Raw genomic sequence first — 12,500 nt, 5'->3', positions numbered from 1 at the left:
CAGCTAGCTGAACATATATTATTTTGTCCAATCAACAAGTTGATTCCCTGAGTTGACCAATCGTGCGATGAAAACGAAACGCCCATAAACTACGGACACCACAAACGGCCAAAAAGCATTATTGTACACCTTTAGCTGCTAGCCTCTAGCTTTAACATGACATCGTTTATTATCAAACCTGCTCAGTTCCGCTGTGTTATAAGGTCAGGCAGGCTCATAAGCGAGTATCGGACAAGGAAAACATTGTGTTCATGCAGAAGGTAGTTGTACATCCATGTTCTTTGTTTAAGTATGTGCAAAGTGTTGAGCTCCTGTTCATGTCATTCATGTAACTGTCTATGTAACGTTAATATAGAAAAGTGCTTGCTAGGTAGCAGCTACACAGAGGATCCATGATGGGTACTCAAAATTGCCTTTACTAAAATAAAGGTAATTTTAGCACAGTACCTAGACTCTTTATATTGAGCTGGGGTATTATTTGAAACTAAACAGACCCACTGAAACAATAAATACATTGTTATTATACTGCGTACATTTATGTGTTACCTGTTGGCATGTATCAAATATATGTCAGAGTGTTATCAAAGTCCTTCTCTTTTATCTTCATGTCTTCCTTTTTCCCTACAGTTATGACACTGAAGGAGACAACAGGATACCCAAAATATACACCAAAACTGGAGACAAAGGTTGCTTTTCAACTTTACTAGGAATACAATATGTGTTATAGTAAGTTACTGTTACAGTTAATAGTGCTTACAAAAGTTGACTGGATTCTTGCTGTACCCCCTAAAAGGTTTCTCAAGCACATTTACAGGAGAAAGGAGGCCAAAGGAAGATCATATTTTTGAAGCCTTAGGAAATACAGATGAGCTGTCATCAGCTATAGGGTAAAATTTCATTACTATTCAAATGTCACAGGTCATTTTAAAATTAGTTCTATAATCTGCCTCACCTGAAGTGACTGACTGTGTTGAATTGTACATTACAGCTTGGCCAGAGAATTTTGCCTCGACAAAGGTCACGCATTCACATATCAGCTGGACAAGGTTTGATTTTCATGTTGCATTTATTAACGTCTTTCATTGCAGATATTTTACATTAGCCACATATAATATATCTGACAGGATTTTGTTCTTCATTGCAGATACAGTGCATTTTACAAGATGTGGGCTCCAATATTGCCACCCCTCGAGCATCTGCAAGAGAAAGTCACATAAGTATGCACTTGCTGGCTAGTCTAATGCAATAACATAGTGTCTTGTATGCTTGAAGATCTCTTGGGTTTATTTTATTTTATTTTTCTGTTCTGTTTTTTTAAGAGAGAACTAAATTTACTGCTCAGCCAATTGCAGACCTGGAAACCTGGATTGATACTTTTACAGAACAACTCCCTCCACTGACCAGCTTCATTTTACCCGTAAGCCCATTTGTGCATCTGTAAGACAGAGTTCTTATGAGAGTCTATGTTTTCCTGTTGCACTAACACTTGTGCTTTGTGTGTCACAGTCTGGAGGGAAGAGCAGTGCAGCTTTGCACTTGGCTCGGACAGTGTGTCGGAGAGCAGAACGCAGGTCAGTTGCAGCATGTACTTTGCCTTAAATGGCGTAAAATTGCCCCCTTTTGTCGTGATTTTCCAACACAGTTGGTCCTGACAGATTTTTGTTCTTGTTATAGTGTTGCTCCTATTGTGCGGTCAGGGGAGGCAGATCCAGATGTTGCCAAGTTTTTGAACAGGTCAGTGCAGTGCTTTGAAATTAATATGAAAACGTGGTTCCTTTATTACACATCTGATAAATGTCCCAACATTTTCACCCAGATTGAGCGACTACCTCTTCACCGTGGCCAGATATGCAGCCATGAAAGAAGGCAATGAGGAGAAAATCTACAAAAGACCTGAATGACCAGATTCTCACATGTGGAATAGGACAAAGGCCTAACAGATATTTAATTTTTACTGTAAATATATTAATACATATGAATGAGGTCGAAAATTGTTTTCTTATTGTGATGCAACTTTCTTTTCAGCATAATGTGAGAATATAGGCAGTAATAAACTTAACTGTGACTAAATCTTAAACCATTCAGCCAATACATGTACTGGTTATTTAATTTTGCACAGGTAATGTTTCATCAACAACAAACACTTAACATTCAGTTGAGTTGATGTGGTACTGCAGCAGAGAAACTTTAAATAATGGAGAGTAGCGCTTGTTCTTGTTGGTTTTACAATTGTCATGACTCAGACATTGAACAACTGCTATGGATATGGCTCTTCCTGTGTTACATGTGGCTTTACCCCAGTAGGTTTTGTTCTTATCTATTTTTAATACACTAACAACACATTTGCATATGGACTGTTCAGGACTTAAGGGGCACTCAGCTTCCTACCAACATGGCTCCGTTATCACCCTCTCACACAGTCACAGGATCTGGCACCAGCCCTGGCTCTTCTGGGACAGGGTGCTGGCCCATGTCATTAGAGACAGATTGCGGTCCTCATAGGGCGGATAACGCAGATAGGTTACACACTCAAACCGTGTGCCTCTTAGCAGGCATGATTTCCTGTGAGAGAAGGTGTCAAAGCTGTAGCGCCCATGGTAGGAACCCATTCCACTGGTACCTGTCAAAAAAGTGTTGGGAGAGTTGATATATTGTAGGTAATATTATTCCACCACTATGTTTGACATAATTTGTACTCTGCTGCCACTGACTTACCAACTCCACCAAAAGGCAGAGCCACCATCAAACTTTGCAGGACGCTGTCATTGGAGCAAAAGCTTCCACTAGAGGTCTCACTCATTAGCTTTGAGATGACCTGCATTGTCAGAAAGGCCAACACATGATCAGAATACACACGGCTGCATCGGGCACAAACAATGGAAACAGAGTGTCTTAACTTTAATCTCTGTCATGTACCTTGCTGTTGCTGGAATATGCATACACACAGAGGGGTTTCTCTTGCTTATTAATAAAGGCAATTGCCTCATCCATACTGTTTACAGTCAGAACAGGAAGAACTGGGCCAAAAACGTCCTGTTGCATGATGGGATCTGGTTCTACTACCTCTGTCAAAATCGTTGGGGCTTCAGACAGAAAAAAAGAACAAGTTAACACCAGTATTAAATGTAATACGTATGACACAGTTGGCTTTGTTTCAGAGAATCCCACACAGAGGATGCTTACCGATATATTTCTCTGCTTCTATCACTTGCCCACCCACAGCCACCTTGCCAGATCTCCACAGCATGTCTCTCGCACGGTTGAAGATCTCTAGATTGACCATGCGGCCATAACTGCGGGACTCTCTGGGATCAGAACCGTAGAACTGCATCAGGCTACACTTTAGGGCCTGCACCAGCCGTGCTTTGACATCCGTGTGGCACAGTATGTAGTCAGGAGCAACCAAGCTCTGTCCAGTATTGTGAAAACGTGCCCAGGCAATGCGCTGTGCGGCAGTGGCAATCTCACAGTGTTGGTCCACATAACACGGGTTCTTGCTACCCAAAATCAGGGTGACAGGCGTGATTGTGCGAGCTGCAGCCTGAGCAATTCTGCTTCCCTCCTCTCTGTTTCCTAGGGATTGACAGACATCCTTGATAACGTAAGAATAAGTAAATAAATAATCAGGAAAATGATTTTATAAGTTTATCTTTACCTGTAAAGAAGACATGGTCAAATTTAAGTTCCACAATTTCAGGCAAGTCACTCGTGCCTGCAAGAATCACATGGAAGCATTCCTTGAGGAAAACAAGAATTTTAGATCAGATCATTACATTTTTACTGTAGCATTGTAGGTCCTTACTGTCAATTAATACACAGAGTACAACTGCAAAATCATAGTTTGAGAGTCAACGTTTGAGTCGGTCTTGGATAACGAAAGGTGGATGTTTCCATACTCCCAGATTTGACTACATCAAACCTCTTTAAAGTCTCATGTCACATTAAAACTGGCCATTTGAGTGTGAACAAATGCCCTCTTTAAAAGCACAGACCAAAAGCTTCCTCTTAAGTAGATTCATACAAATGAGTCATGCTCAAATGAGTGGAATAAAAATCCAGGGCTACCTAATCCATTAAAGTATTTACTAAGCATTTATTCAACCACTCGATATTTGAGCTAAAAAAAACCCACAAAGTTACCTTTTGTGAGACTTCACGACAAAAACAAAAAAGGTCTATTGTAACTTGCTAAACTACTCAATCCATCCTCCCTGCTATGTAATTACTCACATTGTCCAAGTAGAAAGGGATGAGACGATGAAGAAGCTCTGCTGTGTGAGCGGTGCACTCAGAGGGGCTGATGATTGCACAGTTTCCTACACAAATTAATAAAAGTCATCAGTAAGCCTGTGTGAGGAAAAATAACACTAGAATTAAACTGATTAAATGAGGGTCTTGAGTCTCTGCACCTGCTGCGATGGCCCCTACCAGCGGCACCAGACACGTTTGGACAGGATTACACCAGGCCCCCATGATAAACACCACCCCCAGCGGCTCACTGACCACCAGACACTGGTCCAACGTGGTGGACTACACCAATCAGACAAGCTCAAAATTAGGTTACAAGTGAAACAAACCTCTCATGAGTGAAAGTGGGCAGAGTTTATCAGCGCACAGGTTGACTAACAGAAAGAAAAAGACATCAGCCCACTTCATTTTTACAAAAATGGCAAGGCAATTTAAGTTTTAATCTGCTTTGGTGGCCCAAGCACAATGCATTTCTTTGTAACTGCGAGACAGAATGTTCTCTCCTAAAAGGTTGTGTAAGTCATGAATAATCCCAATAATATTAAGATCTCACCAGGTTTCTTTCTACATGCTGCGGCTGCATCCACTTCTTAAGGTTGCTGATAGCATGAAGTGCCTCATTCTTGATGAGAATCAGTTCTGACACAACTGTCTCGAACCGTGGCTGTTTAAAAAATAAAGAATAAAGACAAAAATGCCAAAAATTACTATTTGGACCATTATGTCAATCACGTTGTCATAGTCTCACATATTTAAAAAGCACAAACATTGCAGGTGACTGCTTCACCCCTCACCTTATGAAGGTCCCTTCCTAGAGCATCCACAAAGTCACACTCATGTTCCTCGAGCATCCGCACCACAACCTCCAGCTGAGCCAGTCTGAAGCCCTCCGTGAGGGTTCGGCCAGCTTGAAAGGCAACTCTAGCCCTCCTCAGCAGATCCACAAACTCGAGAGGGTATGTCTTCAAACACGGCTCCCCCAGTCTGGTCCTGAAACAGCAGCCATGTCACTAGTTTTAACACCACAGGGCAATAAAAGAACAGTCCTCAATCCATAATTTATCACTATACCTTCTGCACGTTAACCGGCCATTCCTCTGACAAGCAGAGCATGCCCTTACTTTTCCACTCATGTTTATTCCAGTCAAGAATTCTCCACTGCTGGCCTTTCTGAATGGAAGTCAGTGTGCAGTTAATCCTATGCACTATGCACCAGTTAAGTAAAAGCCCTGGCCCTCCACTGGCAGGGAGGATAGTGAAAATCCTAACAACTTCAGCCAATCAGGTGATGCACATAAACTCACAAAGATTTAACCCAGCTACTCAAAGGCATCATGTAGAGGTGAACAGCAGAGGTGTCTCATACACACATAAAAAATACTTTTAATTTGCTTGCTTCTTTTGCAAATTCAGATGACCTTATCGCCCAAAAAATGTACATTAGTGTAAACTGAATCTGTTATATAACATTACCTTAGAAGCAGAGTAGGGATTTCTGGCTTCACCTACTTCCAAGGTGTGTGGAGAAAGGGAAAAGCCTGAAGAGCTCCAAACTCCAGCAACACTTGTAGCATAAAGAGCAACTTAATTGTGACGCGTTTTGGCTCGTGGCCTTCATCAGTGTCCGAAACGCGTTGTATAAGGCTGTATACTACAAGGGCTGCTGTCGTCTATTTAACATTACCTTCGCAGCGCTTTGAACCATCGGGCTGGAGAAGGGCTAGGTGGACTGCTCATGGCTGTTCTGCAGCTTCAGGTAGACAGGTTAGATAGCTGTAACTGTTGTGGTGGAAAGCCTTACAACAGCACCGTTCACCTCTCATGCGGAGTCAAACAGTGCAGGCACCGCGCACAACGGAGAATGTGAGCCAGACCTGCGCATTTACACCATAATCCGCCGTGCACGTAATTGAGGAAAACCAGAAAATGTGGTGTTATGAGACATTCTCAAACCCACAGGTTCCTGTTAATGTTTCCAACGTGTTTGGTGTAAATCAATAGCCTGTCATAGACCAACAATACACTTTAGTCCCATGCACACCTCTACTGTGGTGCTGTATGCATCCTCCCTGACTCAACAGGTGTTTGTAATACACCCATTAATTAAATGTTAAGAAACCAGAGCTTTGAGAGGGGAAAAACACTCACTGTGTTGTAAATGATTTAAAGTAAATGATTTATATAATACTGATGTACATGATTTAACATTACAGGGGAAACAAAGTATCTTACACATGGACAAATCTTACATGGGAATCTCCTTTTTTTAAAACAGCACACTCCAGACTGTAGTGCAGTTTCAAAGACACTTTAAAAAGAGATGGAAACTTTTAGAGGGAGGGTGGGAACATTTCCAGGATAATGTTTTATTATTGTGTGTACTAAAAGAGTGGATATTCAAAGTCAGCATCAGAGTCCACCGGTACATTTAAAGCCTAACCTACTCTTGACATCATTTAAAACAGATGAGTAACCTCATCAGACCAGACAGACAAGCTTGTGAGGTATCTTCATCCCTCTTGCACACTAACACACTCGCTGTAGTGTGTTGTGTGAATCCACTTGCAGTGTTTCCACTTATTTAGGAGGAGAGCTGAAGCCTCCTGACTGATTTGTCAGATTTGAACAGTTTAATCTTATTAGCAGACTGCAGGTAAATTCAACACAACCATTCTTATTATATGTATATATACATATATATATATATATATATATATATATATATACATATACATATATATATATACATATACATATATACATATACATATATATATATACACATACATATATATATATACATATATATACATATATATATATACATATATATACATATATATATATATATATATATACATATATATATACATATATATACATATATATATACATATATATACATATATATATATATATATATATATATATATATATATATATATATATATATAATAAGAATGGTTGTGTTGAATTTATATATATATATGTATATATACACACACACATATATATACATACACACATACACCCACAGAATGGTTGTATTTTAATTATAATCACTTTTTTGTTTTTTTCGCACAAGTTAGTGGCCATGATAGTTAGAAACATGGCAATAATGAGCAGTATGTTCTATAGCTCGTGTTACTCATTAACAAAAGTATCCATAGTCATTCATGACAGAATTTTTTTTTTGCATAATAAAGAACTTGGTAAATATCTGATGTTTTCTTTTAACTCTTTCTGGTAAATGACTAAAAAGTCTCTTCCTGGACTTTACGATGTGATTGAACCCTGTGTAAAGTAATATTTAGGCTTATAAGGTAACATTCACCCTCATGTCCCTTTTCCCAACAGCCACAAACAGCAAAGAGGTGTGCAACATTTCTGTCCAAGGGAACGTCAAATCAAGCAGTCACATTTGGATGAGGAACCAGTCCATGACATCATGTTGAGGTTTTGAAACCTCAAATAATTTTCCGCATGGCTTAAAAAGTCCACAGAGATCAGAGAGCATCATAGTAAAACCCTCCTCGGTTGTTGTAGTGGTAGTAGAGCAGTTGAGTTTCTGCGCTGTTTTATCAGTAGGAGCAAAGAGTAAGTCCAGGTACATAGCCCCCATTTCTATGGCTTGTTTCCGATATACGCGGTTATTGGTTACAGTTGAAATACAGTCAGACATGTGAGAGCAAGGGTGGATGGCATTATATGAGGCACTCAGCGTTATTCAAAGGTGTAGTGAGAAATACTAGTATTAAGTACAAAGACTAACATTATTGATTCACTTTACTTCATAACTTAATTTTTCGGGAGTAGGCATCAAGCATAGATGTGTGACAATGAACAGCTGCATCTGCTTTACTGAGCAGATACAAGTAGTGACAAAACATTTCCAGTTATTTTTTACTCAAAAGTAAAATATTTTAGCAAGGACATCTTTTGTAAATCAAACAACAGCAGGGTACATTTTTTTTTGTGTCACAAAATTCTGCTGCTTCACCAGAACTGAGGCAGATGTTAGGTTTCTAAATGCATGGAGAACATAAAAAGCAGAGGGCCAACGTCTCTCTCAGGTGACTGCAGTGTCTGTTAGTGGGGAGAAATAGAGCGAGGTCGAAATTATTTTCCTCGAAATGGGACATAATGTAATAAACACAGGATCACTGTTGTGAGCCACTCCTCCTTCATGGAGGTTGAACACAAGACATTGATTTGTCTTCCATTTATAAAAGATGCATTATGTTCAGGAAAACATTTTAAGACTCATCCAATATCAGCTAAAAGTTGCATGGATAATAAGAGTCCAAGCTTGTATGTACATTAACAATGCCCCGCTTGGTTTCGCTCGAGTGAGTCGACCACGTGTCTAATGGCTTGCATTGCATCTGTATTGCTTTCCAGTTCACTTAAAATGGGAGTGTTAGATCTGAGAATGATTCTGGTAAGCCTGAGAAACAGAGATCTAGCCACTGTACATCCGTATTTCCTCAAGTTAAACACACAACATAGTGGATTTCGGGAGTTGCAAAGGGAGTTGCTAAAAATTGGATTGTGCTGCAGAAACAGCATCTCCTTTGATGTGAGGAAGTGGGCTGAAGTAGAGTAGAGCTCATTCAGTTTTAAAAAGAGACAAAAGGAGATTTTGTAAGTCTTTCATGATGCCCCTTTTGTTTAGGTGATGCCCCTTTGACGTGACAGGCTTCAGTCCAGGTAAGCCGAGCCTCTTGCTTGGTTCAGGCTGCTTAACACAACCCTCCTGCGAAGATTGTCCTGATGCAACCGAGTTAGGAGAGCTCAAAGCCTGTGTTCATGCTGATAGCGTAGCGCAGCTTATCGCGGAGGATGCTCTTCTTGCTGTAGTTGGGCAACTTGAGCAGGTTGAAGCACGTTGAAGAAGTGGGAAGTCGACCACCAGGCTCCTTCTTGCGGATAGTGAAAAAGCCCCGAAGAACACTGCCAAGGGTGTCTCCAGTGTCCTAGACACAGGAAATACTCTGTTAGTATAAACGTAACACATGGATGCCAGCTACAACACAAATGTGCAGCATCAATTTCCTCTTTTTTCTTTTTCTTTTCTTACCTGATCATCTGAAACTTCCACACAACGGATGGAGAAAGGTGGTTTGAGGTAGGCAAAACCTAAAAGAGGCGGCCTTGAGCAGCTGGTGACAAACTATAAAAACACATTTAGAAAGACAATTAATGAGACAATGGTAAACCACCTTGAGGTAGAAATTAAAAGCTTTTGGCTGTGACAGACAAACAGATGACAATTTACTTTAAGGAACATAGCCCTCTCTTCGGCATTGAAGTCAGTGGACAGGATGTCCCACAGCCAGATGATCACACGATGGCTGCTGTGAAAACCTCCATAGTAGACTGTGTGTTTCCTAAGAAAGAGAGAGGAAGACAACAAAGAGCATATCTGTAGACAGGAAGCATAGATGAAGGAAAAAGTCTGTTGCCACTATTGAATCAATCCTGCTATATTTGGGACACATTTACTGAGGAAACTTTCATTACAATGAGTACAATTGTGTAACCTTCTGCTCATTAAAGATGTCTGGAATATCACATACTTGAGGTCATCTAGATCAATCTCAGCATTATCTCCTGAGACAAGACGCTGAACCTCAGGCGTGGAAAACATGTGCAGCCACTCTGGGTTAATGATGCTGCGGAAGCCCCGAATGAAAGCTGCCGTTTGCTCCTTAATCTGTGTGTGCATCCGGAAGTGAGCCATGAGGTGGATGTAGCTGATCCTGCAGGAAGTGATAGAGTTAGAAAGTGATTTCTAACTCTAAAAAACACAACGACAAGCAAAAGGAGAACAATTCAAACTTAAAATGGTTCAGTACCATATTATTATTTTTTTCAATTGGATATGAATTTACATACTTGTTTTCGTTGGTGACTGGCATGGTTTTCCCCCCAGGAATCAATTCATGGCAGACAAGCTGTAAGGGAACATAAAGTAGCTTTTAATATGTGAATTTCACATATTTAACTACACTGTATCATATCTTCCACATTTTCCATTCTTACCTGCCCCATAACATCCTCATCATAGGATAACGTCAGTCCTAGATCCCCTACATCTCCATCATAGCGCTGGGGGAAAAAATTAAATGAAAGATGTGAGATAGAGATGAAAATGTGACAAATTTGTGAAAAACAAAAAACAAATTATCCAAGTGTAATTCTAGCTGACCTTGATGGAAGTGAGGTTCTTGTAAAACTCAGAGTCCAGGGAGGGCAGCTCATCAATGGAGCTGTAGAAAGTGCTGTGGTGGTGACCCAAGACTTGACTGAGGAAGAAGGAGGCAAAAGGGACGTCCACAACAATGCCCTGAGTATACAGAAGTTACAGTTACACATTCACTGAAGATTTCCTAAAACACTGTGTTCAGAGAAGAACATATGGGGACATTTCCTCAGAAAGCACAAACATACCTCATACACAGCTTTCCCGAGCATCTTCCCCACAAACTCAAACAGCTGCAAATGGTTCTCATGGATGTACGATGTAGGTGAAGGATATAGCCTTTCATTTCCACTTGTAGTCTATGGAAAATAAATATTATATCATACAAAACAAGTGAAATCAATGTCAGCAGCAGAAGTGTGATGGCTTAAAAAATGGCTTTCCATTTGCCTGACTTACCTTGAACAGGTTGAGAGCAGGATTGAACACTTTCTTAATGATCTCCTCTAGAAACTCTTTGAATACACCATCCTGATCAATACCAGCCTCATCTACTCCCAGATCATTGACAAATTTCACACGAATGACACCTTTTATAGAATTTGCTGGTAATCGACGGAGCTGGTCATATCCATCCTTAGGACAGGGAAATACAAGTGTCATTATGGATCAACTGACATAGAGTAGTGTGATACTAAATCTATCTGATCTGTTGACTCCATACCTCTAACATCCGTGAGCGACGAATGGTAATATGGGTGACGTGTGGTGAAGCTGAGCTTGTTTCTATCAATCCCAAATTTTCTTTTTCCTTTGTGACGATGTTCCTGAACAGCAAGACCCTCTAAAATGAGAGGGGACGTAATTATACAACTATAAATGAAAACGACTCTGCCTTAAATGAAAGGATCCTGTTTACTCACATTTTTATGTGGAATGACATGTGGGATGTACTGAAGTAAAAGCTGGGCTCTTTTCTTGCCTTTCTCCAGCTCTTGGAACAACAAGCTGGGCTTCAGGTCCCTGAATGCAACATCACAAAGATGTAAAGGTGAGCTTTTAAAAGCAATCACAAAGCAGTCCATCCTGAAACAGAAGGCCTATGTGTTTAGGATATCAACAGCTATTCAGTGTTTGTATTTACTTGCGTAGCCAGTGGTCATCAGGGGTGAATCGTCGCCTGCAGTCCCGTTCATAAAGCACCATCAACCAGCCATGAACACTGTGGAACAACTCCAGTTTCTCTCCCTTAGCATTTTCTGTTAAACACAAAATCCAAAACAGATTTTTCAATAAAAATATACCTTTTCAATTAGGTGCCATCATCATAACTTTCAAGATTCAGTGAGGTCACACACTCACCTAAGATGCCATCCCATATCATCTTGTACACAAAAGTGTTCAGAAATGAGGAGATAGTGAGGAGTTCCTCTATCTTGAAAGATGTTTGTTCTTCATAGACTTCAATGTCATCCAGAATTCTGTAACACATTAACAGTGTGTCATAAAATGTTGCTGCTACACTGGGAATCTTATACACAAAGCAGTAAAAAATTATTAAAAGTACGTGATGAGGTGCCGTGAACAGTCACAGAAGAGCATGAGCATAGCCAAGAGCTGCTTGGACTCTTCAGTGTCATTGTTCAGACACTCCATGAAGAGTTTGAGGCCTCCCTGTGGACCGAGCTCACAGATGAAAGCCCAGAGTTTGGGCAAAAGGTCATCAAGATGTGTCAGACCTGCAGAAAAACAGAGAATGTACAGTGATATACTCCAGTATGTTTGTATAATTAAAAAAAAGTAAGATTCTGGTACTGACCTGTGAGTATCTGGAGTCGTATTTGCGTTAGTGTAGACAGAGCAGTCTGGTAGAGCACACAGATGCTGCACACCTTCTGAACTTCAGCCGAGTCGACTCGCTTCCCTCCAACTGGTTTCAGGATGTTCCGTACAGAAGCAGATTTCTGAAATGCTCGCTTGAAGAGGTCTGTCAAAATACGGACACAACACACCAGGGATGCAGAGAACCTTCAAGAACTTACAAACC

The 12,500-nt window shown here is 40.4% G+C and overlaps 3 protein-coding genes across 6 annotated transcripts in view; 1 reads left to right on the top strand and 2 right to left on the bottom strand.

Annotated features, from left to right (window-relative positions):
- The first annotated feature begins 98 nt into the window (after positions 1 to 98).
- On the top strand, positions 99 to 2,080 carry mmab (metabolism of cobalamin associated B). The gene is made up of 9 exons (XM_044196886.1): positions 99 to 260; positions 628 to 686; positions 794 to 887; positions 989 to 1,046; positions 1,145 to 1,217; positions 1,320 to 1,417; positions 1,507 to 1,571; positions 1,675 to 1,734; positions 1,817 to 2,080. Exons 1-9 carry the CDS (start codon positions 157 to 159, stop codon positions 1,899 to 1,901), a joined length of 696 nt encoding a protein of 231 aa, XP_044052821.1. The 5' UTR covers positions 99 to 156; the 3' UTR covers positions 1,902 to 2,080.
- Positions 1,048 to 6,355, bottom strand: aldh3b2 (aldehyde dehydrogenase 3 family, member B2). 3 transcript variants are annotated; one of them, XM_044196877.1, is made up of 11 exons: positions 5,320 to 5,555; positions 5,043 to 5,238; positions 4,802 to 4,912; positions 4,410 to 4,530; positions 4,231 to 4,316; positions 3,656 to 3,737; positions 3,184 to 3,573; positions 2,917 to 3,083; positions 2,716 to 2,815; positions 2,389 to 2,620; positions 1,048 to 1,196 (listed from the first exon to the last, which is right to left on the bottom strand). In XM_044196877.1, the coding sequence occupies exons 1-10, from the start codon at positions 5,379 to 5,381 to the stop codon at positions 2,421 to 2,423; spliced, it is 1,515 nt and encodes a 504-aa protein (XP_044052812.1). In that variant the 5' UTR covers positions 5,382 to 5,555; the 3' UTR covers positions 1,048 to 1,196; positions 2,389 to 2,420. The 3 variants fall into 3 exon arrangements, with proteins under 3 accessions (XP_044052812.1, XP_044052814.1, XP_044052815.1); XM_044196879.1 differs by lacking the exons at positions 1,048 to 1,196; positions 5,320 to 5,555 and adding an exon at positions 5,933 to 6,355 and having other exon boundaries at positions 2,090 to 2,620; XM_044196880.1 differs by lacking the exons at positions 1,048 to 1,196; positions 5,320 to 5,555 and adding an exon at positions 5,722 to 5,893 and having other exon boundaries at positions 2,090 to 2,620.
- Positions 6,356 to 7,278: 923 nt separating this feature from the next.
- The window catches only part of ube3b (ubiquitin protein ligase E3B), a 12,451-nt gene continuing 7,229 nt past the window's right edge, over positions 7,279 to 12,500 (bottom strand). For both annotated transcript variants that reach the window (XM_044196873.1, XM_044196872.1), the window contains exons 13-27: positions 12,273 to 12,440; positions 12,021 to 12,192; positions 11,816 to 11,934; positions 11,598 to 11,712; positions 11,377 to 11,476; positions 11,178 to 11,297; positions 10,913 to 11,089; positions 10,702 to 10,812; positions 10,460 to 10,597; positions 10,294 to 10,359; positions 10,147 to 10,205; positions 9,828 to 10,010; positions 9,527 to 9,638; positions 9,329 to 9,421; positions 7,279 to 9,224 (exon numbers count right to left, since the gene is read on the bottom strand). In XM_044196873.1, the coding sequence (XP_044052808.1) occupies positions 9,033 to 9,224; positions 9,329 to 9,421; positions 9,527 to 9,638; positions 9,828 to 10,010; positions 10,147 to 10,205; positions 10,294 to 10,359; positions 10,460 to 10,597; positions 10,702 to 10,812; positions 10,913 to 11,089; positions 11,178 to 11,297; positions 11,377 to 11,476; positions 11,598 to 11,712; positions 11,816 to 11,934; positions 12,021 to 12,192; positions 12,273 to 12,440 (1,925 nt within the window). In that variant the 3' untranslated portion in view covers positions 7,279 to 9,032. The remainder of the gene's footprint in view (positions 9,225 to 9,328; positions 9,422 to 9,526; positions 9,639 to 9,827; positions 10,011 to 10,146; positions 10,206 to 10,293; positions 10,360 to 10,459; positions 10,598 to 10,701; positions 10,813 to 10,912; positions 11,090 to 11,177; positions 11,298 to 11,376; positions 11,477 to 11,597; positions 11,713 to 11,815; positions 11,935 to 12,020; positions 12,193 to 12,272; positions 12,441 to 12,500) is intronic.

The sequence above is a fragment of the Siniperca chuatsi genome, linkage group LG5, assembly GCF_020085105.1.
Source record: "Siniperca chuatsi isolate FFG_IHB_CAS linkage group LG5, ASM2008510v1, whole genome shotgun sequence".
NCBI lineage: Eukaryota > Metazoa > Chordata > Actinopteri > Centrarchiformes > Sinipercidae > Siniperca > Siniperca chuatsi.
Note: the sequence above shows the minus strand (reverse complement) of the source record. Positions and strands in the feature narration are given on the sequence as shown.

What these genes read in the sequence shown, in the direction of transcription:
- mmab (XM_044196886.1), top strand. Translation starts at nt 157, where the DNA reads ATGACATCGTTTATTATCAAACCTGCTCAGTTCCGCTGTGTTATAAGG. An exon ending in GAGCTGTCATCAGCTATAGG is followed by an intron (nt 888 to 988) that starts GTAAAATTTCAT and finishes TGTACATTACAG; the next exon opens with CTTGGCCAGAGAATTTTGCC. An exon ending in TGACCAGCTTCATTTTACCC is followed by an intron (nt 1,418 to 1,506) that starts GTAAGCCCATTT and finishes TGTGTGTCACAG; the next exon opens with TCTGGAGGGAAGAGCAGTGC.
- aldh3b2 (XM_044196877.1), bottom strand. Translation starts at nt 5,381, where the DNA reads ATGAGTGGAAAAGTAAGGGCATGCTCTGCTTGTCAGAGGAATGGCCGG. An exon ending in TAGGAAGGGACCTTCATAAG is followed by an intron (nt 4,913 to 5,042) that starts GTGAGGGGTGAA and finishes TTTTTTAAACAG; the next exon opens with CCACGGTTCGAGACAGTTGT. An exon ending in GGTAGGGGCCATCGCAGCAG is followed by an intron (nt 4,317 to 4,409) that starts GTGCAGAGACTC and finishes TAATTTGTGTAG; the next exon opens with GAAACTGTGCAATCATCAGC.